The 27,161-nt window shown below is 39.6% G+C and overlaps 1 protein-coding gene across 10 annotated transcripts in view; it reads left to right on the top strand.

Moving 5' to 3' along the window:
- Positions 1-27,161, top strand: part of RPGR (retinitis pigmentosa GTPase regulator) — a 72,866-nt gene that overhangs the window by 31,506 nt on the left and 14,199 nt on the right. For 4 of the 10 annotated variants that reach the window (XM_078362747.1, XM_078362746.1, XM_078362745.1 and 1 more), the window contains 5 exons: positions 4,024-4,115; positions 4,774-4,839; positions 8,504-8,627; positions 9,609-9,760; positions 20,528-20,710. In XM_078362747.1, the coding sequence (XP_078218873.1) occupies positions 4,024-4,115; positions 4,774-4,839; positions 8,504-8,627; positions 9,609-9,760; positions 20,528-20,710 (617 nt within the window). Of the gene's footprint in view, positions 1-4,023; positions 4,116-4,773; positions 4,840-8,503; positions 8,628-9,608; positions 14,844-20,527; positions 20,711-27,161 lie in introns of those variants that run through there. The other 6 variants (XM_078362742.1, XM_078362741.1, XM_078362740.1 and 3 more) reach the window with 2 other exon arrangements.

Here is a 27,161-nt window from a genome sequence, read left to right as displayed (position 1 = left end):
AATTTTTTATTTTTTTTATTGCATTTTATGTTTTGGGGTACATGTGCAGAACATGCAAGATAGTTGCATAGGTACACACGTGGCAGAGTGATTTGCTGCCTTCCTCCCCTTCACCCACATCTGGCATTTCTCCCCATGCTATCTCTCCCCAGCTCCCCCCCTTCTGCTGTCCCTTCCCTATTCCCCCCAATAGACCCCGGTGTGTAGTGCTACCCTCCCTGTGTCCATGTGTTCTCATTGTTCATCACCCGCCTATGAGTGAGAACATGCAGAAATGTATTTTGAAAGTTGTAACTAACACATACTGTGACTTTTTCTAAATCTTTCACGGATGTCAGTCTTAATAATGGAGGAAAGTAAATCAGGATACGTCTTACTAAGGAGGTGTCATTTAAGCTCAAGGATAAGAAAGAGATGACTACACAAGGAGAATATATGTATTTCAGGCAAAGAAACTAGTATAGGCAAAGGTTTGGAGGCAGTTAAGAAGAAAAACCAACCAGTGGGGCTAGAAAGTGAGGAAAAGAATAAGACAGAATAGTATGGGAGAAAGAGACAGTGAAAAATTATTTATGGTTTTACAGGCCATGAGAGACCTACTTGAGTGTTTTTCTTAAGCGCAATAGAAAGCCATTAAAAGATTTTAAGTAGTAGGCTGATGTGTTTCAATCCTATTTCCACTTTAAGATGATTATGATCACTTCTACCTCCATATAGATTTATACAGAGGCCAGACTAGAAATAGGAAGAATACTTGTGAGCCCTTTGCAAGAGATGATAGTGTATGGACCAAGGTGTTTGTTTGCAGTGGAAATGGAGAAAAGAGAAGAGGGAACATGTGAAATGCATTATAGACATAAAAACCAACCAGACTTGCTAAACTTACTAATGTACTACAAATAGGTGTGAAGTAAAGTGAGGAATCCAAGATGATTCCTAAGCAAGAGGAATGTTGATACGTTTTGAGGAAGAAATTTAAGAACTAATCCTGTGATATCTGTGAGATATCCAAGCAGAAATACCAAGCCGATTGTTGAAAAACAAGCCTAAAGTTTAGAAGAGAGCCCTGGACTAGAAATATAAATTTGGAAGCCATCAACATAGAGATGGGATTTAAAATTGGCTGGGCCTAGTAACTTATGCTTATAGTCCCAGCAGTTTGAGAGCCTGAGGTAGGAGGATTGCTTGAAGCCAGGAGTTTGAGACCAGCCTGGGCAACACAGCAAGACCCACTCTCTATTTAAAATAATATAATAATAAAATCCCTGGAAGTTGGTGAAATCACCTATTAGATAATAGAGTCAGAAGAGAAGAGGGCCCAGAATGTAGCCCTAAGAACAGCTAACATTTGAGGGGTAGAGAAAGAAGAGCCAGCAAAGAAGCCTTCCTCAGCTTTGTCAGCCAGTAAGGCAGGAGGTGGGAAATTAGGATAGCGTAGTGTTGTGAATGCAAAATACTGCTCAAAGGTCAAGGGAAAGTAATTCAAAGAAGTATCCAATGGATTTGGTATAATGGAGTTTACTGGTGACCTCGACAAGAGCAGTTCTAGGGGAAGATCAGGGAAGAAGCCAGAGTGTTAAGAGTTGAGTTATGAATAGGGAATGAGGGAGTGAAGAGGAGATAAGATGAACAGATAATTCCTTTGTATATTTGCTGATGAAGTGGAACAGAGAAATGGACTGGCAGCTAGAGGGGGATGTAGGCTCGGTAGGAAATATTGGTGCACACTTGTATGTTAATGAATGAGCCAGTAGTCCTGGAGAGATAGATAGCACAGAAGAGAGAAAGTATAACCAAAGTTGCAAAGCTCTTGGAAAAGAGGAGGGGCTGACACAGAGAGTGGTCTTTGGTAACAGGAAAAATACATCCTACATTTTAACAGGCAAGTGAGAACTTGGGTACAAATAGAGGTAGTTGTGTGTATTTGTTGGTGAGAAGATCAAGTGGATCAGATATGATGATTCTGTTTTCTCAGTCAAGTCTGACGCAAGGTCATCAGCTTATAAATCTGCTATGTATTTTCCAAACCTATATTCTCTTCCCTCTCCAATCTATCCTGCATAACACTTTCACATTGATCTTCCTCAGATGCAATTCAGTTTCCATTTGCTCCAGTGTATTCGGTGAATTTCTGATATTTATGAAAATAAGTGTTAATTTTCCCATATAATTCCCAACTGTTTTTCTAGGTTTATCTCTCAATAGCTTTTTCCTTACAATCTTTATTTAGATCAGTAGTCTACAGACAATGGCTCATGGGCCAAATCTAGCTGGGTACCTGTTTTTATAAATAAAGTTTTATTGGAACCCAGCCATACCCATTCATTTATGTATTGTCTGTGACTACTTTCTGCTACAATGTCATAGGTTAGTTAGGACAGAGACCGTATGGCCTGGGAAGCCTGAAATGTTTACTGTATGGCCTTTTAGAGAAAAAGTTTGCTGACCCTTAATGTTGATCAGACTGATCTAGTCAGTTTAACTTAGTGGAAAGAACAAGGGCTGTGGAGTCAGACAGACCTGAGATTGACACTGGACACCAACAAGTCACTGATACTTAATTTCTTCATTTATAAAATGAGGATATAATACTTAACCTTCCTTGTTGTCATAGGGTCAGTGTAACATATATAAAAGCTTGTGTTTTGGGCACTTGGTAAGCCTTCAAGACAAGCTTCTTTCCTCTGCTCATGAGACTACCGTTCTGCTGCTTTATTAGGAATGGGCTTCATTGTCTTCCCCTTACACCTCCATCTCTGCCTCTTAGAGTTCTCGTCATCCTTCTGTGTACCTCCTTAGTGAAACTTTTCCTGATTCCCAACATACCGATGTAATTTCTCGTCCCCTATATCCTATGTTTTATATTCCCTTATAGACTATAACTTCATTAAGAAATAGCAATTATAGACAATTAAAAAAAAGAATTTGCAATTACTTAGGTTGCTATTCTGCATATTACCACACATGGAATAAATACCAAATGATTATTTGCTCATTCAATTCAGTGGATTTAAAGGGGAGGGATCAGTGTGGACTGTCATATTTTAGTGAAGACTTCATTAAGGAGCTACTTCCAAATGTATTTATTGGTGATCACTGAGGGCAAAGTGAGAATTCAGAAAAATGCAAAGTACAGCTTATGACATTTAATTATCTACTTTATGATGTAATAACCTTGCAATTTTCTGTGAAAAGTTCTAGGTTATACTAGTTATCTGTTGCTGCATTTTAAAAATGATCCTAAGACTTAGCAGATTAAGACAACAAGCATTTATTATTTCACACAGTTTTTGAGAGTCAGGACTTCAGCAGCCACTTAGCTGGGTGGTTCTGACCCAGGTCCTTTCATAAGGTTGCAGTCACACCATCAGATGGAGCTGCAGTTATCGGAAGGCTTGACTGAGGCTGGAAGATACACTTCCAAGCTCATTCATGTGGCCATTGGCAGGAGGCCTCACTTCCTTGAGATGCTTACAACATGGACTCCTATAGAGCAAGTGATTAGAGAGAAAGAGAGAGAGAGTACACATGTGTGTAGCCAAGGTGGGAAGAAAGTAAGAGCAAGTACAAGTATGCACATCTGTATAACCAAAACAGAAGCTATAATGCTATCACAATTATGTCTGCTTTATTTTACTGGCTGCACATATGGACCAACCTGGTATAATGTGCAAGGGAACTACATAAGAGTGTGAACTCTAGGAGGATGTAGGTCATTGGGGCCCTTCTTAGGACTAACTGTTACAGTGCTTGATACCTGGGTAGTTATTTATCCCAAAGGAATAGTGTTTGCCTGTTCATATGAATGAAACAATTTTAATCTAATTGGTATCAACTTTCACAAAGAAATTTTAAAACCTGTGTTACTGTGAATGAATTCTTTAATTTCCCTGACATGAGGTTAAAGGACTTTTAGTAAAATTGTACCTTCACTTTATATTATAAAATAATTTCTGTTTCTGTCCAGTTGTCTTTCACTTTTCTGTTGAAATCTGGATTTCCTTTTTCTCTTTTACCATTCAGATAATTTTCAAGATGAAATGACCAAAGAAGCAGAGATAGATAATTTTTCAACTATAGGAAGCCTTGGAGAATCTACTGATATCTTAAACATGGTAATGATTTCCTATCTATCTATATAAATGAGTTTGAATTTCAGTTCATCATGTTTGTGAATGTGTGTACGCTTCCTATACTTTTATATGCATGAATGCTACTTTGTTGTTTTTACTTTATTTTGTTATTTTATACTGAGGTATAATTGACATACAGTAAAATTTGTTTTCTTTTTTTGAGATGGAGTTTTGCTCTTATCTCCCAGGCTGGAGTGCAATGGCATGGTCTTGGCTCACCGCAGCCTCTGCCTCCTGGGTTCAAGCAATTCTCCTGCCTTACCTCCCAAGCAGCTAGAATTATAGGCATGTGCCACCACCCTGGGCTAAATTTTTATTTTTATGAGAGGCAGGGTTTCCCCATGTTGGTCAGGCTGGTCTCAAACTCCCAACCTCAGGTGATCCACCCGCCTCAGCCTCCCAAAGTGCTGGGATTATAGGCGTGAGCCACCACACCTGGCCAGTAAAATTTGTTTTGATCCTTACATTAATAGTATGGCAATTGACAGTGGATTCTATTACTATCTGAACTGTTTTCCCTTCATTATATATATATATATATACACACATACACACACACACACACACACACACACAATGTACAAATATATAGTATATATACTGTATTATTTTTATAATATATATTTTTTATTTATTTCAGACACACATGATGAGCCAGAATTCTGATGAAAAGTCATTAAAATTGTCACCAGTTCCAAAACAAAAGGTATAATATGGAGATTTATTTTCATTATTGTTGGTAAGAGCAGTTTAAGTTATTTTTTTTGGATGGTTTTTGGAAAAAAAGAAACGTAAGCATTTACTTACTTTAGAATTTAAAAGACAGAGGAATGCAATGTAGATAACCTCTGTTTTGGCTTGTTCTGATGGTATTTTCTGTAAAGAAACAAGTGAGAAAGCAATTTTATTGCTGAAATTTGCTCTTTGGGATCCCTAACTTAAGTTATAATAGCCATACTTTTCCTTCTGTCAAGCCATAGATTATGATTGCAGTTCTTATGTATAGGAAAAGACTATCATTTATTGACAGAGTGGCTCTCTGACTTTGGTTGAGTATGACTTTGAATGAATTATTATGCTGACTTTATGGAATGGTTTTAATAACTTCTTTAGCTTTAAAATTTTGTGATTTTAGTGAAAATCTTTGATAACCTTTTCCAATATTTGGTTGGGCTTTAATTTATCGGGGAATTGATAGCATAATAAATAATAAGATTAAACATTTGGAAATCAGGCTGTTCATGGGTGGGAAAGAGAGACCTTTAATGAATAACAAATAGCAAAAGAAGGGAATAGGCTGTGGTTTTCACACTGCTAGAGAGATTAAGACCTGTCCTGAAATCTTTTGCTTTACCTGGCTTTAAGGACTGGTGGGATGAATGAATGAGGGATTTGCGGATCAGGAAAATAAATTGGAGAAATGTAATTGAGGGAAGAAGACTATAGAAAATATTTAATTTCTGTTTCTAGTGTCTTTGACATGTTTTCAAGTTTAAAACTCTTAAAATTGAAGTCTCTGAAATGCAAGAGAATCATGCTAAATTGTAAAAATTTAGAGCAAGTCCTCATTTGTTCTATCTATAATACTAAAAGGCATGGTGAATAACAGCATTGCTTTGGATATGGGAGAGCTGTTCGAACACAGTTGTAGAAGCTCAATAAATATTGACTGATTTTTGACCGACTGTGCTTCCAAGCAGACATCTCTCTTGTGCCTTTCATTCCACTTCGCTTAGACTCCAGGCTCTCCCTCTTCAGGGCTGCTTTCTTGTGCTAGGGGAAGAAAGGTATGTGCCTTTAGAAATCAGTTCCAGCAACTGGGCCTAGCTCTCTTAGGGCTCTTAAAAGAATCAGGATTTTTTTTTTTTTTTTTTTTTTTTTGAGATGAAGTTTTGCTCTTGTTACCAGGGCTAGAGTGCAATGGTGCGATCTTGGCTCACCACAACCTCCGCCTCCTGGGTTTAGGCAATTCTCCTGCCTCAGCCTCCTGAGTAGCTGGGATTACAGGCACATACCACCATGCCCAGCTAATTTTTCGTATTTTTTAAAGAGCAAGACCTAGAATAAACAGAAGTGGAAAGCAATTCCTTTTAACCTGATATATATTTTATACTTCCCCCTTTTTTTTTTGAGATGGAGTCTTGCACTGTTGCCCTGGCTGGAGTACAATGGTATGATCTCAGCTCACTGCAGCCTCCACCTCTTATGTTCAAGTGTTCAAGTGATTCTCCTGCCTCAGCCTCCGGAGTAGCTGGGATAATAGCCGCCTGCTACTACACCCAGCAAATTGTATTTTAGCAGAGACAGGGTTTCACTATGTTGGCCAGGCTGGTCTCGAACTCCTGACCTCGTGATCTGCCCACCTCGGCATCCCAAAGTGCTGGGATTACAGGCATGTTTTATACTTTCTATAGTTAAGTTTAGGCCCTACCAGGCCTATTTTAATAAATGAGAAAAGATTTATTATACTGTTTCTTTTTTTTTTTTTGGAGACGGAGTTTTGCTGTTGTTACCCAGACTGGAGTGCAATGGCACAATCTCAGCTTACCGCAACCTCCGCCTCCTGGGTTCAGGCAATTCTCCTGCCTCAGCCTCCCAAGTAGCTGGGACTACAGGCGCGTACCACCATGCCCAGCTAATTTTTGTATTTTTAGTAGAGACGGGGTTTCACCTTGTTGACCAGGATGGTCTCGATCTCTTGACCTCGTGATCCACCCACCTCAGCCTCCCAAAGTGCTGGGGTTATAGGTGTGAGCCATGGCGCCTGGCTTATTATACTGTCTCTATGTATTAGCTTCTTAATTTTTAACTTGTCCTGTTTTAATAATTTCTTTGGCACAGTAGAAACCTCTTCCTAGGCCTAACTCATCACAATTTATAAAATTTGAATTAGTATAAAATTTGAATCCAGAGACCCAAAATCATCAGATATTTGCATCTATTAGCTTATTTGTAGAATTTAGATCAACAATTTGGTTTTGCCTTATTTTTTCCAGCAGGAAATAATTTTATATTGTTAATGCATTTTATTCAAATGTCAGTGTTTGATTTCATAGTTTTTATACAAATCTTACATTTTACACTTAATATTCTTTCCTCTTAGTGTTCTTTCATGTATATAAATTATTATAATTAATATAATGGATACAAGGAAGGTAAAATATTTGAAAACTCATATGAAAATTTTGTTTAGAAAAGAAAAATATATTCATTATTTAGTTTATAGATAAACACATTTCATGTACAGTTTTTTTAGTTTTAGGAGTGGAGTATTCATTTTTTTCAAATTTTACATTTTTATTTATTTTGTGGACTCAAAAGACAAATCAAAATTTTAAAATTAGGCCAGGTGCACTGGCTCACGCTTGTAATCCCAGCACTTTGGTTGGCCAAGATGGGCGGATCACTTGAGATCAGGAGTTTAAGACCAGCCTGGCCGTCATGGTAAAGTCTCATCTCTACTCTATAAAAATTAGTTGGGTGTGATGACACGCACCCATAGTCCCAGCTACTCAGGAGGCTGAGGTGAGAGAATTGCTGGAACCTGGGAGGCAGAGGCTGCAGTGAACTGAGATCATGTCACTGCACTCCCAACTAGGTAACAGAATGAAAGTCTGTTCAAGAAAAAAAAAATTGAAAGGGAAGGTGGGAAAAATATACTAAACTACACTGTGTACAATAAAAGTGTACATTTTTTTCTTTGAGATGGAGTTTTGCTCTTGTTGCCCAGGCTAGAGTGCAGTGACACAATCTCGGCTCACTGCAACCTCTGCCTCCTGGGTTCAAGTAATTCTCCTGCCTCAGCCTCCCAAGTAGCTGGGATTACAGGCATTCGCCACGACACCCAGCTAATTTTTGTATTTTTAGTAGAGACAGGTTTTCACCATGTTGGCCAGGATGATCTTGAACTCCCGACATCAGGTGATCCACTTGCCTTGGCCTCTTAAAGTATTGGAATCATAGACGTGAGCCACTGTGCCAGGCCAAGAAGTATGCGTTTTTAAATAGCATCTTGTAAAATCAATCTGGAAGTGGGTTTTATGTAAGGATTGATTCAGAATGAGGAAAGAGGCAGAGAATAAATATTGATGGTATTGTGAATAATGGCAAAATTAAGACAGGTAGTAAGAGTTGAAAATTAAACACAGATACATGTTACTAAATCAAAATTAGATGTATCATAGACTAGTGAGTGGCACAAATGATCCTTAAGGAAAACAAAACTTCAGAAAAATACCTGGTAAAACTTGCTACTTTTATTCTCCTAAACTTATAAAAATGTAAAATCTTGGCAGTATATAAGGTAGATAAGTTGTCTTTGTCAGCTAGTAGCAGTATAACGTATGATGATTACTTCAAAAAATTTACAGAAACAGCAAACAATTGGGAATCTGATGCAGTGTACGGCTCTTACTGAAAACGATAATAGTGATGAATGTGAAGAGATGTCAGAAATGAAAGAAGGGAAAGCGTGTAAACAACATGTGTCACAAGGTATTTTCATGATGCAACCACCTATGATTAAGGAAGCATTTTCAGATGAGGAAGCAGGTGACGACTCAGGCCAGGTGGGACCTCAGACTGACACTGATGGAGAGGGTTTACAAAAAGAGGTATTTATTTACTTATTTTTTGAGGCGGAGTTTCGCTCTTGTTACCCAGGCTAGAGTGCAGTGGCGCGATCTTGGCTCACTGCAACCTCCGCCTCCTGGGTTCAGGCAATTCTCCTGCCTCAGCCTCCTGAGCAGCTGGAATTACAGGCACGTGCCACCACGCCCAGCTAATTTTTCGTATTTTTAGTAGAGACGGGGTTTCACCATGTTGACCAGGATGGTCTTGATCTCTTGACCTCGTGATCCACCCGCCTCGGCCTCCCAAAGTGCTGGATTTACAGGCGTGAGCCACTGCGCCCAGCCCAAAAGAGGAATTTAGACATGAAAATAAAAGTAGTGTTGATCAGTTTGATGCTAAGGAAATAGAAAAGGAAACTGATGGAGGACACAGTCAGAAGGATTTAGAAGCAGAAGAAATAGTCTCTGAGAAGGAACTAAACTGGCAGAAATAGCAGATATGAAGGATTTAAGAAAAAGGCAAAAGAGCACAAAAAATATCAGTACTTTCTTTGGCAACTTAGCAGATAGAGGTATGAATACTGAGAATGAAGAAAATAAAGATTTTGTTAAGAAAAGGGAAAGTAGCAAGCAAGATGTGATCTGTGACAGTGAAAGAGAATCAGTAGAAAAGCCAGACAGTTACATGCAAGGTGAAGTGAGAGTCAGCAGAGTATAGCTGATAGATTCCAGCAGCCTGAGGCAGTAGAATTTAGTCGTGGAGAGAAAGATGATGATGAAGTGGAAACTGACCAAAACATATGGTATAGTGGGAAATTGATTGACCAAGGAAACGAAAAAGAGACTAAACCCATAATATCCAAATCCATGGCAAAGTATGATTTTAAGTGTGATCACTTGTCAGATATCCCAGAGGAGAAGGAAGGAGCAGAGGATTCAAGAGGCAATGGAATAGAGGAGCAAGAGGTAAAAGCAAATGAGGAAAATGTCAAGGTGCGTGGCAGAAGAAAGGAGGTAACAGAGATCCTCTCAGATGATCTTACAGACAAAGCAGAGGTGAGTGAAGGCAAAGCAAAGTCAGGGGGAGAGGCAGAGGATGGGCCTGAAGGTAGAGGGGATGGAACCTCTGAGGAGGAAAGTTCAGCAACAGAGCACTGGCAAGGTGAGGAGAAGACAGAGAAGGGGGAGAAAGACAAGGGTAGGGGAGAAATAGAGAAGCCAGGAGAGGGAGAGAAGGACCTAACAGACAAGGAGGAATGGGAAAAGAGGGATGGGGAGGAGCAGGAGCAAAAGGAAAGGGAGCAAGGCCATCAGGAGGAAAGAAACCAAGAGATGGAAGAGGGAGAAGGGGAGGAGGAGCATGAAGAAGGAGAAGAAGAAGAGGGAGACAGAGAAGAGGAAGAAGAAGAAGAGGAGGAGGCAGCAGAAGGAAAAGAGGAAGGAGAAGGGGAAGAAGTAGAGGGAGAAGGTGAAAAGGAAGAAGGAGAGGAGGAGGAAGGAGAAAGGGGAAAGGAGGAAAGAGGGGGGAAGGAGGAGAAAGGAAAGGAGGAAGGAGACCAAGGAGAGGGGGAAGAGGAGGAAACAGAGGGGGGAAGGGAGGAAAAAGAGGAGGGAGGGAAAGTAGAGGAGGGGGAAGGAGAGGGGGAACAGGAAGAAGGGGGAGAGGAGGAAGGGGAGGGGGAAGAGGAGGAAGGAGAAGGGGAGGAGGAAGAGGAGGAAAGAGAAGGGGAAGGGGAGGATGAAGGGAAGGAAGGAGAGGAGGAAGGGGAGGAAGGAGAAGGGGAAGGTGAGGAGGAAGGGGAGGAAGAAGGGAAAGGGGAGAATGAAGGGGAGGAAGGAGAAGGGGAAGGTGAGGAGGAAGGGGAGAATGAAGGGGAGGAAGGAGAAGGGGAAAATGAGGAAGGGGAGGAAGGAGAAGGGGAAGGTGAGGAAGGGGAGGAAGGAGAAGGGGAAGGTGAGGAAGGGGAGGAAGGAGAAGGGGAGGAGGAATGGAAGGAAGGAGAAGGGGAGGAGGAAGGGGAGGAAGGAGAAGGGGAGGAAGGAGAAGGGGAGGAGGAAGGGGAGGAAGGAGAAGGAGAAGGTGAGGAAGAAGAAGGGGAAGCAGAGGGGGAAGAGGAGGAAGGGGAGGAAGGAGAAGGGGAAGTGGAGGGGGAGGAGGAGGAAAGAGAAGGAGGGGAAGAAGGAGAAGGGGAAGAAGAGGAAGGAGAGGGGGAGGAAGAAGGAGAGGAGGAAGAAGGGGAGGAAGGAGAGGGGGAAGGAGAGGAAGAGGAAGGAGAAGAGGAAGGGGAAGAAAGGGAAAAGGAGGGGGAACAAGAAGAAAACAGGAGGAACAGAGAAGAGGAGGAGGAAGAGGAGGGGAACTACCAGGAGACAGGTGAAGAAGAGAATGAAAGGCAGGTTGAAGGAGAAGGGTACAAAAAAGTGAGCAAAATAAAAGCATCTGTGAAATATGGCAAACATAAAACATATCAAAAAAAGTCGATAACTAACACACAGGGAAAGGGGAAAGAGCCAAGGTCCAAAACGCCAGTGGAGTCAAAACAACTTTTAGAAAACGGGCCACCAGGTTCCAAAAAGTTCTGGAATAATGTATTACCACATTATTTGGAATTGAAATAACAGATCTTAAATTTGACTGATTATGGCCAGCCAAACAATTTAAATGCCTTGCATATAACAGACACTCATTACATGTTACTAAATTGATTTTATGTCATAATTTGATGTGTAGTAAAAAAAGCAACTGATGTGGTTGTGTTAAGGAGTGAAAGACAATAGGAGGCACTGGTGAATTTTGGCCTCTCAAACTAATATTTTGGTGTATTCCCCCCAAATTATAAAACTATAACTAGAAAATATTAAAAGGTCATATCAGAGTATTAAGATTATATATGTATTAAAGGCAGCTTTAGGAATAGGAACATACTGTAAGAGTGTTTTGTTTGTGTGCACAAATCATTCCATTTTTAAATGGCGCAGATCCTTAAGGGCTATAAAAACTTCTAATTTCTTATAAATATGTTAGCACTTTTTTTAAAGTTTGTGATTACAGTTTACCTACTGGATAGAATAATTTTCTAATAATGGATAGTATTGTAAAACTCAGTTGAGGCATTCGTATTTTAAAGAAGTAGTGTTGTCTTTTACCTTTTTTGTGTTCTTTTTGCAAAAATCTACAAAGTGACAGCTGTGTTCAGAGCTTAGATCCCAATAATGTGATCTCCTTTAGTTACTATCTGGGCGGATGGTAATATATCTAATGGTGATTAATTTAAATGTGTAATCTGGAAATATGTAAAACTTGAAGTACTTTTGGTCCAGGCAGAGCTACTAATTAGGCCTCAGTTTCCTCATCTGTAAAATGGATGAGATGATGTGATAACTGCAGGCCCTTCTAAGTCTTTCATTGTTTTCATTTTGACAGATTTACTCTATCATTATTGTTATTCGTGTAAGAAACTTTTTAGGGAAGAAAAATTACACTTTATAATTAATTTAGTTTTCTACACATTTGTTTTCTTTACTCTTGAAAAGTTATGACAGCTTTAATGTCTCTTGTCTTCTGCAATTTTTACCTTCTAAACTCCTATCATTTCTAAGCTTTAACTGTACTTTATCAGAGCCTTCATTTCTGGTATGTGTTATATGCCCTCAATGTATTCATTGACTGTTCTGTAATTTCAGTTTGTCTGTTGCTTGTCAGAATGTTTCAAGTAAAATAAAAAATTAAATGTATATAGTCAGAAATTCTTTGTGAAACGATAAACTGTCTAGTATTAGCTATTGAATTTTAGAGAGGCTAGATTTCCACTTGAGTAATTTCAATTGTCCCTTAAAATTTTCCATGTACATAATGCAGCTAATTTGTTTGTTGTTTGTTTGTGGCTCTTTTTCTACTGATTTCCTTTCATAATCCCTTTTATATCATGGACATGAGAGATTTCTTATTTTATTAAGAAGGATTTTGATGATAAACTTCCTGTGAGTTTTGTGTAGTTGAATTATTTGCACGTTTGATTCTCTGAGTGAGAAAGAATATAAAGAAAAAGACTAGACTCATATGAAGTGAAGGATTTCCTAGGAGCAATTATAAATTTTACCTTAGCTGCAAGGATCTCTGGCAGCTTCCACTAACCAAATGTACTGATTTGGCATTGCAGTGCTTTACCAAATTCAACTGCGTTCATTAAGGGTTAGTAGAAAAGAATTAATACTATGATAAAAATATATGCGCCAAACATGATTATTTTAAAAGTAGACTTAAAATGATTAAATAAGATGGATGACAGACACAGAGTTCATAAAGAAAGAGACCTCCAGGGAAATGAGAAACTCTTAAACTCAAGTTATTAATATAATAGCTATGGGTATTCATCTTCTACTGAAGAATTAAGCAGTCAGTAATACCGAAACAGTGTTCTAAAATATGCTCATCTCAGTGTTTCTTCACATTTCCATGGCCAAAAACTTTGTATGCTCTTTAGAAGCAGTAGTTTCATGCAAGCATTGTTTTCTAGTGGAGAGCATTGGCCTGCCTAGTCACTTTCCAAGGCTCTTGTTCTGGCCTTATACTTTTGAGCTGTGTGAACTTGGGCTAGTTTCTTAGCTTTGCAGGCCTCAATTTCTTCATCTGGAAAATTATAGAATGAGAATGAATGACCTAAGTGATTCTTTAGGAACAGCAGGTGTTCATTACCAACTAGAGCACTGCCAGACCCAGATTTTCCGCAATTCCTTTTCCTCAATAAAAAATCTTGAGTCCTGTCACCAAAGTGAGCCCACTTTCCAACTAACTAGCAGATATACTAAAGTAAGAAGTTATCCTAAACTACTAAGCACACACTAACTTTCTGTGCCCACTCTTGGACAAACATTTATTTTATCACATGTGGCAGGTCTAGTACCCTCAAAAAGTTTATGGAGAGAGAGGAGTGTATTGCTGGTTACAGATGAGGTGGGGGACAAAAGACCCAGGTCTAGCCAGGCTTTCATCGACAGAAGTGATTTACATGTTTGTAAATTTTATATATTTTAGGAGGGAAAAAAAAGCTTTAGAATGAGACCACTTTGTCCCTCATGTATTAACACTTGGTTACATAGATTAAAATAACTGGTTCCTTCTGTATTGTTCCCATCTGCTGGTTGTTCAGGCTTTTATAGTAGTTTTGTCACTGATCATTATTGAGGGAAGTGTGAGTAGTGTATGTAGAATCCATTGAATTACATTTCCTAACGAGGACTCTGGCTGAAAAAGACTTTTAAGGTAAGCTGCGAAGGAGCACCTACCACAGAAACTGCTGCTGCTGCTGCTGCTGAGCAGCAACACTCCAGGTGAGTGCCACTGAAATGTCTTCTGTGATTTCACTATAGAGAAACTTGCTATACACATTCATAGCAAAATAAATTGTGACTATGGAAGAAGAAAAGGCCAAGCTTTTCTTGTTTCCAGCCTGCAGAACTGAGTAGAAAGAACGCTATTCAGCAAGATTGAGAATAGGGGAGTAGAAGCAGGTTTGGGAGACAGTTTTGTACTGTTGATTTTAGATTGTCTTCAGGAGATGTTCAGGAGGCAGATACATGTATGGATCTGGAGCTCAGGGGAGATTGCTGAGTATCGCCAGTTTATAAATGTAGTTAAAACTAGATTTGACTGAAAGCAAGTGTTCCTAGTGTGAATGGAGGAGAACGGAAGACAATTCAGAGAAACATCAGTAGGTAAGGGAGAGATTGAGAAAGTAAAGTCTGAGAAGGGGGTGTGGGAGCACACTCACTAGGAAAGAGAGATACCACCCAAGCCAAAGGGGTTTCAGGGAGAAAGGAATGGTAGTAGCTGCAGAGAGAACCTCTAGGGGGCAGCCTAGTAGAGGGCCAGGGGCAGAACCCACATTGGCAGGAAAGAATGAGCTGCAGGAAATCTGCTTTGCAGAGGAATAAAATCAGAAGTAAACTGAAAATTAAATATCAGATATAGATTTTTTAAAAATATTTAATTTTTAAGCGTATTTCTCAATTTAAGAAGGGAGATATATATTCCAGAGACTTTGGTACTCTGTGGAAAAGATGACAAATTTTTGTTTGTGATTAATATATACATAAGAATAGGATCCTATTGATGTGAGCTTATGAACCAAAAGAAAAATCTGCAGTGCTTTAAACATCAGTGAGGCACAGAAAAAAAAAAAAATCTGTGAGAACAGCCATTATTATCTTCAAATTATATGGGCAGGTTTGGAAACAAACATTGGCTCCAAAGTCCCATAGAACTGAGTTAAAATCCCAGCCCTTCACTGAATAGCTGTGTGAATCACAGAAAAGTGGTGGTGGTGGTCATTTGACCTTTCTGAGTCTTATTTCCCTCATTTGATAAAGGAAGGGACTTCTGATAATTAAATTAACACATGAAACATGTTATACTCATTCAGCAAACAGTAACCTGTATCACTCTAATTATACTCTGTGATCACACCAAGGTAGGTGCAAAGCTGCACTCACGAATCTTCAGGTTACTGACTGATGTGCATGAGTTTAGTCCTGTGAACCTGACTTTTATTTAAATGTAACATAATAGCAAAATATGAATTGGCTTATAGAAATAGATCTGTGGGAATAAAATAGATTGCAATAATGATAATGCTAAAATATAAGGTGGAATGAAAGTGTTACACACCATAGTTAGTCAGTAAATGCCCCTGAATATTTTAAAATGTATTGAAAAGCTGATCACACTCATGGTTAGCCTAAAATTCAGGTATGTGTTCTGTCACTGAACAACATTTCCCTCTGTGTCCTAACCTTCTTATCAAAATAAATAAAAATAATTAGCACATAAGGTATAGTTGTGGATCATGCATTTGTTTATGGACAGCAAGAAAATAAATTTTCTAAGGAAAAAGAGGGGAAATAGTAAAGAATAAATCTGAAAATGAGAATAAAATTGCCTACCGGCAAGATATTCTATACTCTGAATACAAACTGGAATGTAGTCAGTGGTGAAAATACAGGTTTAGGAATGACATAAGGGAGTGGTGCCTAGAAAGAAGGAAGACTTTAAGAGATTATAAAGTACTATCATCATCGGCCAAGAATTCGGAGATCAAAGCTGGCAGTCCATGGGTGCAGTCTGACCTGCAGACTTACTTTGTTTGGTGCAGTGATTTTTTTAAAAAATCATATTGGTTGCCAGCATTGAAATGTCAGGAGATTTTACATTTATAAAATATTTCTAAGCCAGGCATGGTGGCTCACACCTGTAATCCCAGAACTTTGGGAGGCTGAGGCTGGAGGATTGCTTGAGGCCAAGTGTTCAAGACCAGCCTGGGCAACATGATAAAAACTTGTCTCTACAAAAAATTAAAAGATTAGTTAGGCATAGTGGCTTGTGTCCTGTAGTCAAAACTACTCAAGAGGCTGAGGTGGGAGGGTCACTTGAGCCCTGAAGGTCAAGGCTGTAGTGAGCTGTGATTGTGCCACTGCACTCCAGCTTGGGTGACAGAGCCAGACCCTGTCTCAAAAAATAATAATAGCATTTCCCAGATTTTTGGAAAGCCTGAGTCTGGGAGCATTGTACTCTGGGAACACTGACCTGAAGCTGAGCTGAGGCTGGGCTCCCTTCTCCACAGTTCCCATGGCTCCTTCTTCCCTCACTGGCCTAGATGCTGAGCTTCTGGTTCACAATAACAAATAAGTGGATGTTTTGATTGAATTATTTTCTAGTGATGAGATCTGGGACATTATGGGAAAATAGTCCAAACTTTTTGTTTTTCCAGCAGTCCTCAATGCACACTAGGAATTCTATCTTACTTTTTTTTTTTTTTTTTTTTTGAGACAGAGTTTCGCTCTTGTTACCCAGGCTGGAGTGCAATGGCGCAATCTCGGCTCACTGCAACCTCTGCCTCCTGGGTTCAGGCGATTCTCCTGCCTCAGCCTCCTGAGTACCTGGGATTACAGGCACGCACCACCATGCCCAGCTAATTTTTTGTATTTTTAGTAGAGACGGGGTTTCACCATGTTGACCAGGATGGTCTCGATCTCTTGACCTCGTGATCCACCCACCTCGGCCTCCCAAAGTGCTGGGATTACAGGCATGGGCCACCGCGCCTGGCCTCTATCTTACTTTTTATGGAAGGGCCTTTACAAAATCATTTATACTTATATACAAATATGTAATATTTGTTCATATGTGATTTTTCTCTGTAAATAATCTTTTTAATCTTTGCACAAACCCTCTGAGATAGGTATTACTAATGTTATTTTTCCATTTTACAGGTAGACTATAAAATACATTCATTCACTGGGCGCCATGCTTAGGCCATGTGTGATTAGATTAAGGCTTGGAAAGCAGCACTTAGATTTTAGTATTTAATGCCCTTCCCACCCCCTACTACTGTTTCCATGATTTCCATCGTAGTTAAAACATGAACTTACATGTTAACATCTCCTGTCCTAAAAAAAAAAAAAAGCTTGAAGTTTGATTTTTCCAACTGATATAACTTAAAGTTTTATGCTATATTAACCTATTTGGAAAACATTTTCTACCCTATATGACATCGAGGCATGTCAGAAATTCAGAATTATAGCACAAAATTTTATGCTTTATACTTTTGGTTTGTTTTATTACTTTAAAAAAAGCTATAATACCCACAGACAAAAGTGCCTATCTCATACATGTGTAGCTCAATGTATTTTTCACAAAGTGAACACACCCATCACAAACTGATCAGCATCCAAATCAAGGAAAAACAGTACCAACTCCCCCAGAAGCTCCACTTTAACCCCCTTCAGTCATTTCCCACCCCCTGCCCCACCACTCAACCCCCACCCCAGCAATCTGTCCTCCTTAAAGTGTGCAATGTAATTGTGTCCTTAAGTAAATGGAAACCTCAGTAGGAACCTTTGCTCTCTTAATCTTTTCCTTAAGAAATATGAAAAGCGTTGCCTTGAGCCAGACTAAAGTCTGCACCTGACTGTGCCATGCCTGACCGATGAAACAAAGGGTCCTTTTGTGAGAGGTCAGGCCCATTCACTTCTTTACCGTGGTCCTAACAGTAACAGACACATTGACCATCTCAGACTACCTGTTTACATGATCTTGTATGGTTCTAATGCCAAAAACGTACTCAAACATTACCCTTTTTTTTTTATAAAATGACAGTATTCTGCCAGTCTCTCCCAAATTGTTTCAATTTAAAGGTAAGTGCTTTCTGTGATTTAAAGTAGTTGTCCACATGTGTGTAGAATAATTTTAAATGTGCTTAGTGTGAGTGTTGTGATGTGACTTCTAGTGAAAATTTCATTTTCTAATGGCTTTCTCAAATTTAGAAAATGATGTAGTTCCAACAGTTCTTTATTGTTATAGATTTCTTAATGAGTAAAATCATAGTTTGTTATGAGTGTTTTATTTATTTCTAAAATAAGGTAAAACTCCCAAGTGTCTTTTTATAATAGCATGATATTATCCTGTGGTTACATGAATACCTCCGTTAACAAGCCCAGTTGGAGTTGACCCAGGTGCTAGATTAGCTAAGCTTTCCACATAATTGAGGATTATGCTGGGAACACAGTTCAGTGATCCCTCCGTCTGTGAAAAGAGGGGCATAGTCTGAAATTCTTTGTCTCAGGAGCACTGTTCTTGTTAGTTAACCTTTCATTTACATATATTTACGAATACAGCTATCAGTCCATAAAATCTTTCTTCCCATTCCCTTTCAAAGTGAAGTTCTTTCTGATAATTTTAGCTACCCAATAATGTATATTTGGCTAGGCACGATATACAATATAAGTCACTCAAAGGGGGAAATCAGGCAAGGCACGGTGGCTCACACCTATAATTTCAGCACTTTGGGAGTCCGAGGCGGGTGGATCACCTAAAGTCAGGAGTTTGAGACAAGCCTGGCCAAAAGGAGAAACCCCATCTCTACTAAAAATACAAAAATTAGCTGGGCATGGTGGCAGGCACCTGTAATCCCAGCTACTTGGGAGGCTGAGGCAGGAAAATCACTTGAACCCAGAAGGTGGAGGTTGTAGTGAGCCAAGATTGTGCCACTGCACTCCAGCCTGGGTGACAGAGTGACACCTTGTCTTAAAAATAATTAAGGGGAGGGGGTGGTGGTGGGAATCATGCAGAAAAAAAGAAAGCTTAATAGTAAATGGTAACTACCTGATGGTTAACCCTACCCAGTGTAATCAGTCATCATTTGAAATAGCTGTCTGCCCTGGTACCGTGTTCCCTTCTCCCACATTCCTCTCTTGCACACATTGCGTCATGATCTTGGATTAACCTAAATGTAGTTCTTCCTGAGTAACTTCTGAAACTCTTTTTAAAATCTCAAAGCTTTATTTACTTAGGGCTTCCTGTCCTCAGTGGGAATGCTATTAGGCCACACCTTTGCCATTGGCCAGAGGATGACACTAATATTTATTACTAAGGCATACTGTATAAACATGTCCTCTTCCTAGCCTGGACTCTCGCATTTTGTATTTTTACAGAAGAAAGGTGAGTTAATTTGTAGAGGCATTGTTTTCCAACCACCTACTAAAGCTTCTGTTGAATAACAGGCTTTATCCTTAGTCAAACAGCCACTAGAAAGCTGACCACCAAAAGCGAATTACAGTGTTGAAGGGGATATGGCCTGAGCCAAATATTGCCGAGGTGAACTTTGTACAAATGGTATTTGAGGGAGTACATGGCACTGATTACTGCTTCACATATTGTAGAAGCTATTATAATAAACTTAATTGTAATAAACTATAAATAAAGTTATAACTTTAGTGAAGTGTGTAAATGAAATGTATCGGGTGGGGGAATCTAATGAGAAATCTGATATCTTAATGACAATCAGACTATTTCACCCAAAATAAGAAAGTTTAAAAAAAAAAAAGAGGCCGGGTACAGTGGTTCATGCCTTAATCCCAGCACTTTGGGAGGCTGAGGCAGGCAGATCACAAGGTCAGGAGAACGTCTTGGCCAACATGGTGAAACCGTGTCTCTACTAAAAGCAGCTGGGAGTGGTGGTGCATGCCTCTAGTCCTAGCTACTCTGGAGGCTGAGACAGGAGAATTATTTGAACCCAGAAGGTGCGGAGGCTGCAGTAAGCCAAGATCACGCCACTGCATTCCAGCCTGGGCAACAAGAATGAAAAAGAAATCTCAGTGTAGAATAAAGGCCAAAACTAATATTTTCTGCCTGTACTTAAGCATTCCATGATTTACTATCAATCAATCAAATCCATAGACAGGCTCATTTATAATTTGGATTAGCTGGCCAGTAGCCAGATAGACCAAATTCTGTCTCTGTTTGGTTTTCCTTCTGCTTTTAATAACCATGAGCAAACCATTTACTATGTTCTTTTATCTTTTTTCCTGGAATGTAAATAATTATACTTACCTTCTTCATGACTATCACTGAATTGTACTTCTGAAGTAATTCTAAATCCCTATATTTTGGAAAATGAACATAATATGTAGATATGATTATGTTATAATGCTACGGTAGACAAAGCTTTTTAAGCTTTTCTCAAGGTTAAGCGCACTCTCAGACAATCAAGAAAGCATATTCACCTTTTTTCCATTGTAACCTTGCCATAGGTGCTAGTAAGAATTTTGGAATACTAATCATTGAAATAGGGTGGCATGCATAAAATCCTTGTTAATGTAGTAACTTGGTATTCGGCATGGGCTATGAAGTATTTTATTTCTTCAGCTTCAATATTTGAATTAATATTTCATGTTTTTGTTAGATGACATAAATCATTTACAACAACAGTATCAAATCTTTAGTTTTTTAAAAAGACGATCTTACTTTTTGATGGTCAATTTTTGTCACAGCATCATGAATTTCCTGAAACTATAGAAGCAAAACTAGAAGATGTGGATGAGGAAATTAATGTTGAAAATCTGGAAAGCCAGAAGAAAACTGTGGGAGATGATGAAAGTGTTTCTGCAGGTGACCACAGTAAAGCAGAAGGAGGAGAAAGAGCCAATGATAGCTCAGCTGAAACCATTAAAAAGGTATAATGAAAAAAAAAGGTATGATGATAGGTGCTTAAATCCTGAGATCCTGAGAGAAAACATATGGGTTCCCTGGTTTCTGCAGAGGACAAATACCAGCTGCCTTTGGGATCAGAAATACTTCCATGAATAATCTTCATTCATGTGCCATAGGAGAAAGGCCTTGGCTAATTTGTCAGTCAGGCAAACTTTGTCTCTAGAACACTTTCTTTTTTTTTTTTTCCTTACTGTACTTTAGGTTCTGGGGTACATGTGCAAATCATGCAGGATTGTTGCATAGGTACACACACGGCAAGGTGGTTTGCTGCCTCCATCCCCCTGTCACCTACATCTGGCATTTCTCCCCATGTTACCCTCCCCGACCTCCCCTTCCCCCCACTGTCCCTCCCTTGGCCCCCCTCCAACAGACCCCAGTATGTGATGCTCCCCTCCCCGTGTCCATCTGTTCTCATTGTTCAACACCTGCCTATGAGTGAGAATATGCAGTGTTTGATTTTCTGTTCTTGTGTCAGTTTGCTGAGAACGATGGTTTCCAGATTCATCCTTGTCCCTACAAAGGACACGAACTCATCATTTTTTAAGACTGCATAGTATTCCATGGTGTATATGTGCCACATTTTCCTTGTCCAGTCTATGGTCGATGGGCCTTTGGGTTAGTTCCAGGACTTTGCTATTGTAAACAGTGCCACTATGAACATACATGTGCATGTGTCTTTAATAGAATGATTTATAATCCTTTGGATATAAACCTAGTAATGGGATTGGTGGGTCAAATGGAATTTCTATTTCTAGATCCTTGAGCAAGCTCCACACTGTCTTCCACAATGGTTGAACTAGTTTACACTCCTACCAACAGAGTAAAAGTCTTCCTATTTCTCCACATCCTCTCCAGCATCTGTTGTCTCCAGATTTTTAATGATCGCCATTCTAATTGGTGTGAGGTGGTATCTCAGTATAGTTTTGATTTGCATTTCTCTAATGACCAGTGATGATGAGCATTTTTTTCATATGTTTGTGTTGGCTTCATATATGTCTTCTTTTGAAAAGTGTCTGTTCATATCCTTCTCCCACTTTTGGATGGGTTTTTTTTTTCTTGTAAATCTGTTTTAATTCTTTGTAGATTCTGGATATTATTAGCTCTTTGTCAGATGGGTAGATTGCAAAAACTTTTTCTCATTCTGTTGTTTGCAGGTTCACTCTAATGATTGTTTCTTTTGTTGTACAGAGGCTCTGGACTTCAATTAGGACCCATTTGTCTATTTTGGCTTTTGTCGCCAGTGCTTTTGGTGTTTTAGTCATGAAGTCCTTGCCTATGCCTATATCCTGAATGGTTTCGCCTAGGTTTTCTTCTAGGGTTTTTATGGTGTTAGGTCTTATGTTTAAGTCTTTAATCCATCTGGAGTTAATTTTAGTGTAAGGTGTCAGGAAGGGGTCCAGTTTCTGCTTTCTGCACACTGCTTGCCAGTTTTCCCAACACCATTTATTAAACAGGGAATCTTTCCCCATTGCTTGTTTTTGTCAGGTTTGTCAAAGATCAGATGGTTGTAGATGTGTGGCATTGCCTCCAAGGCCTCTGTTCTGTTACATTGATCTATATCTCTTTTTTGATACCAGTACCATGCTGTTTTGATTACTATAGCTTTGTAGTATAGTTTGAAATCAGGTAGCATGATGCCTCCAGCTTTGTTCTTTTGCTTAGGATTGTCTTGGCTATGTGGACTCTCTTGGTTCCATATGAAGTTTAAGGTGGTTTTTTCCAGTTCTGTGAAGAAAGTCATTAGTAGCTTGATGGGGATAGCGTTGAATCTATAAATTACTTTGGGCAGTGTGGCCATTTTCACGATACTGATTCTTCCTAACCATGAGCATGGAATGTTTCTCTGTGTGTTTGTGACCTCTCTTACTTCCTTGAGCAGTGGTTTGTAGTTCTCCTTGAAGAGGTCCTTTACATCCTTTGTTAGTTGTATTCCTAGGTATTTTATTCTCTTTGTAGCAATTGTGAATGGGAGTTCACTCATGATTTGGCTCTCTGTTAGTCTGTTATTGGTGTATAGAAATGCTTGCGATTTCTGGCCAGGTATGGTGGCTCAAGCCTATAATCCCAGCACTTTGGGAGGCTGGGGAGGGTGGATCACAAGGTCAAGAGATTGAGACCATCCTGGTCAACATGGTGAAACCCTGTCTCTACTAAAAATACAAAAATTAGCTGGGCATGGTGGCGCACGCCTGTAGTCCCAGCTACTCAGGAGGCTGAGGCAGGAGAATTGCTTGAACCCAGGATGTGGAGGTTGCGGTGAGCTGAGATGGCACCATTGTACTCCAGCCTGGGTAACAAGAGCGAAACTCCGTCTCAAAAAAAAAAAAAAAAAAGAAATGCTTGTGATTTCTGCACATTGATTTTGTATCCTGAGACTGCTGAAGTTGCTTATCAGTTTAAGGAGATTTTGGGCTGAGATGATAGAGTCTTCTTAATATACAATCATGTCATCTGCAAATAGAGACAATTTGACTTCTTTTCCTAATTGAATACGCTTTAAGGTTTTTTTTCTTGCCTGATTGCTCTGGCTAGAACTTCCAATACTATTTTGAATAGGAGTGGTGACAGAGGGCATCCTTGTCTAGTGCTGGATTTCAAAAGGAATGCTTTCAGTTTTTGCCCGTTCAGTATGATATTGGCTGTTGGTTTGTCATAAATAGCTTTTATTATTTTGAGATATGTTCCTTCGATACCTAGTTTATTGAGAGTTTTTAGCATAAAAGGCTGTTTGTTAAATTTTGTCGCAGGCCTTCTCTGCCTCTATTGAAGTAATCATGTGGTTTCTGTCTTTGGTTCTGTTTATGTGGTGGATTATGTTTAGAGACTTGTGTATGTTGAACCAGCCTTGCATCCCTGGGATGAAGCCTACTTGATCATGATGGATAAGCTTTTTGATGTGCTGTTGCAGTCGGTTTGCCAGTATTTTATTGAAGATTTTTGCATCTATGTTCATCATGGATATTGGCCTGAGGTTTTCTTTTCTTGCTGAGTCTGTACCGGGTTTTGGTATCAGGATGATTTTGGTTTCATAAAATGATTTGGAAAGGATTCCCTCTTTTTGTATTGTTTGGAATAGTTTCAGAAGGAATGGTATCAGCTCATCTTTGTACGTCTGGTAGAATTCAGATGTGAACCCATCTGGACCTGGACTTTTTTTGGTTGGTAGGCTATTAATTGCTGCCCCAATTTCAGCCCTTGTTACTGGTCTGTTCAAGGTGTCAACTTCTGCCTGGTTTAGGCTTGGAAGGGTGCAAGTGTCCAGGAATTTGTCCATTTCTTCCAGGTTTACTGGTTTATGTGTATAGAGTTGTTTGTAGTAATCTCTGATTGTAATTTGTATTTCCGTGGAGTCAGTGTTGCTATCCCCTTTATTGTTTTTTATTGCATCTATTTGGTTCTTCTCCCTTTTCTTTTTTATTAATCTGGCTAGTGGTCTGTTTTGTTGATCTTTTCAAAAAACCAGCTCCTGGATTTATTGATTTCCTGAAGGGTGTTTGTGTCTCTGTCTCCTTCAGTTCTGCTCTGATCTTAGTTGTTTCTTGTCTTCCGCTAGCTTTTGAGTTTTTTTGATCTTGCTCCTCTAGCTGTTTCAATTTTGATGACAGGGTGTCGAGTTTAGATCTTTCCTTGCTTCTCTGGTGGGTATTTATTGCTATTAATTTCCCTCTAGACACTGCTTAAATGTGTCCCAGAGATTCTGGTACATTGTGTCTAAGTTCTGGTTGGTTTCGAAGAACACCTTTATTTCTGCCTTCATTTCATTGTTTATCCAGTTGACATTCAGGAGCCAGTTGTTCAGTTTCCACAAAGTTGTGTGGTTCTGAGTTAGTTTCTTAATTCTGAGTTCTAATTTGTTTGCACTGTGGTCTGAGAGACTGTTAGGGTTTCTGTTCTTCTGCGTTAGCTGAGGAGTGATTTACTTCCAATTATGTGGTCCGTTTTATTAGAGTAGGTGCCATGCGGTGCTGAGAAGAATGTATATTCTGTGGATTTGGGGTGGAGATTTCTGTACATGTCTATTAGGTCTGCTTGGTCCAGATCTGAGTTCAAGTCTTGGATATCCTTGTTAATTTCTGTCTCATTGATTTAATATTGACAGTGGAGTGTTAAAGTCTCCCACTATTATTGTGTGGGAGTCTAAGTCTCTTTGTAAGTCATTAAGAACTTGCCTTATGTATCTGGGTGCTCCTGTGTTGGGTCCATATATATTTAGGATCGTTAGCTCTTCTTGTTGCATTGATCCTTTTATCATTATGTAATGGCCTTCTTTGTCTCTTTTGATCTTTGTTGGTTTAAAGCCCATTTTATCAGAGAGTAGTATTGAAACTCCTGCTTTTTTTTTTTTTTTTTTTTTTGAGACGGAGTTTCACTCTTGTTACCCAGGCTGGAGTGCAATGGCGCAATCTCGGCTCACCGCAACCTCCGCCTCCTGGGTTCAGGCAATTCTCCTGCCTCAGCCTCCCGAGTAGCTGGGATTACAGGCACGCACCACCATACCCAGCTAATTTTTTGTATTTTTAGTAGAGACAGGGTTTCACCATGTTGACCAGGATGGTCTCGATCGCTTGACCTCGTGATCCACCCGCCTCGGCCTCCCAAAGTGCTGGGATTACAGGCATTAGCCACTGCTCCTGGCCCCGAAACTCCTGCTTTTTTTTTGCTCTCCATTTGCTTGATAAATCTTCCTCCATTCTTTTATTTTTAGCCTATGTGTGTCTTTGCACATGAGATGGGTTTCTTAAATACAGCACACTGATGGGTTTTGACTTTTTTTTTTTTTTTTTTAAATTTTTTATTGGATTATAGGTTTTGGGGTACATGAGCAGAGCATGCAAGACAGTTGCTTAGGTACACACATGGCAGTGTGCTTTGCTTTTCTTCTCCCCTTCACCCACATTTGGCATTTCTCCCCAGGCTATCCCTCCCCACCTCCCCCTCCCACTGGCCCTCCCCTTTCCCCCCCAATAGACCCCAGTGTTTAGTACTCCCCTTTCTATGTCCATGTGTTCTCATTTTTCATCACCCACCTATGAGTGAGAATATGCGGTGTTTCATTTTCTGTTCTTGTGTCAGTTTGCTGAGGTTGATGTTTTCCAGATTCATCCATGTCCCTACAAACGACACAAACTCATCATTTCTGATTGCTGCATAATATTCCATGGTGTATATGTGCCACATTTTTCCAATCCAGTCTATTATCAATGGGGATTTGGGTTGATTCCAGGTCTTCGCTATTGTAAACAGTGCTGCAATGAACATTCGTGTACATGTGTCCTTATAGTAGAACGATTTATAGTCTTTTGGATATATACACAGTAATGGGATTGCTGGGTCAAATGGAATTTCTATTTCTAAGGCCTTGAGGAATCGCCACACTGTCTTCCACAATGGTTGAACTAATTTACACTCCCACCAACAGTGTAAAAGTGTTCCTTTTTCTCCACATCCTCTCCAGCATCTGTTGTCTCCAGACTTTTTAATGATCGCCATTCTAACTGGCGTGAGATGGTATCTCAATGTGGTTTTGATTTGCATCTCTCTGATGATCAGTGACGATGAGCATTTTTTCATATGATTGTTGGCCTCATATATGTCTTCTTTCGTAAAGTATCTGTTCATATCCTTTGCCCACTATTGAATGGGCTTGTTTGTTTTTTTCCTGTAAATCTGTTTGAGTTCTTTGTAAATTCTGGATATCAGCCCTTTGTCAGATGGGTAGACTGCGAAAATTTTTTCCCATTCTGTTGGTTGCCGATCCACTCTAGTGACTGTTTCTTTTGCCGTGCAGAAGCTGTGGAGTTTCATTAGGTCCCATTTGTCTATTTTGGCTTTTGTTGCCAGTGCTTTTGGTGTTTTGTTCATGAAGTCCTTGCCTACTCCTATGTCCTGGATGGTTTTGCCTAGATTTCCTTCTAGGGTTTTTATGGTGCCAGGTCTTATGTTTAAGTCTTTAATCCATCTGGAGTTAATTTTAGTGTAAGGTGTCAGGAAGGGGTCCAGTTTCTGCTTTCTGCACATGGCTAGCCAGTTTTCCCAACACCATTTGTTAAACATGGAATCCTTTCCCCATTGCTTGTTTTTGTCAGGTTTATCAAAGATTGTATAGTTGTTTGTATGTTGTGTTGCCTCCGGTGCCTCTGTTTTGTTCCATTGGTCTATATCTCTGTTTTGGTACCAGTACCATGCTGTTTTGATTACTGTAGCCTTGTAGTATAGTTTGAAATCCGGTAGTGTGATGCCCCCCGCTGTGTTCTTTTTGCTTAGAATTGACTTGGCTATGCGGGCTCTCTTTTGGTTCCATATGAAGTTCATGGTGGTTTTTTCCAGTTCTGTGAAGAAAGTCAATGGTAGCTTGGTGGGGATAGCGTTGATTCTGTAAATTACTTTGGGCAGTATAGCCATTTTCACGATATT

This window comes from Callithrix jacchus, chromosome X (assembly GCF_049354715.1).
Source record: "Callithrix jacchus isolate 240 chromosome X, calJac240_pri, whole genome shotgun sequence".
Classification (NCBI taxonomy): Eukaryota; Metazoa; Chordata; class Mammalia; order Primates; family Cebidae; genus Callithrix; species Callithrix jacchus.
Note: the sequence above shows the minus strand (reverse complement) of the source record. Positions and strands in the feature narration are given on the sequence as shown.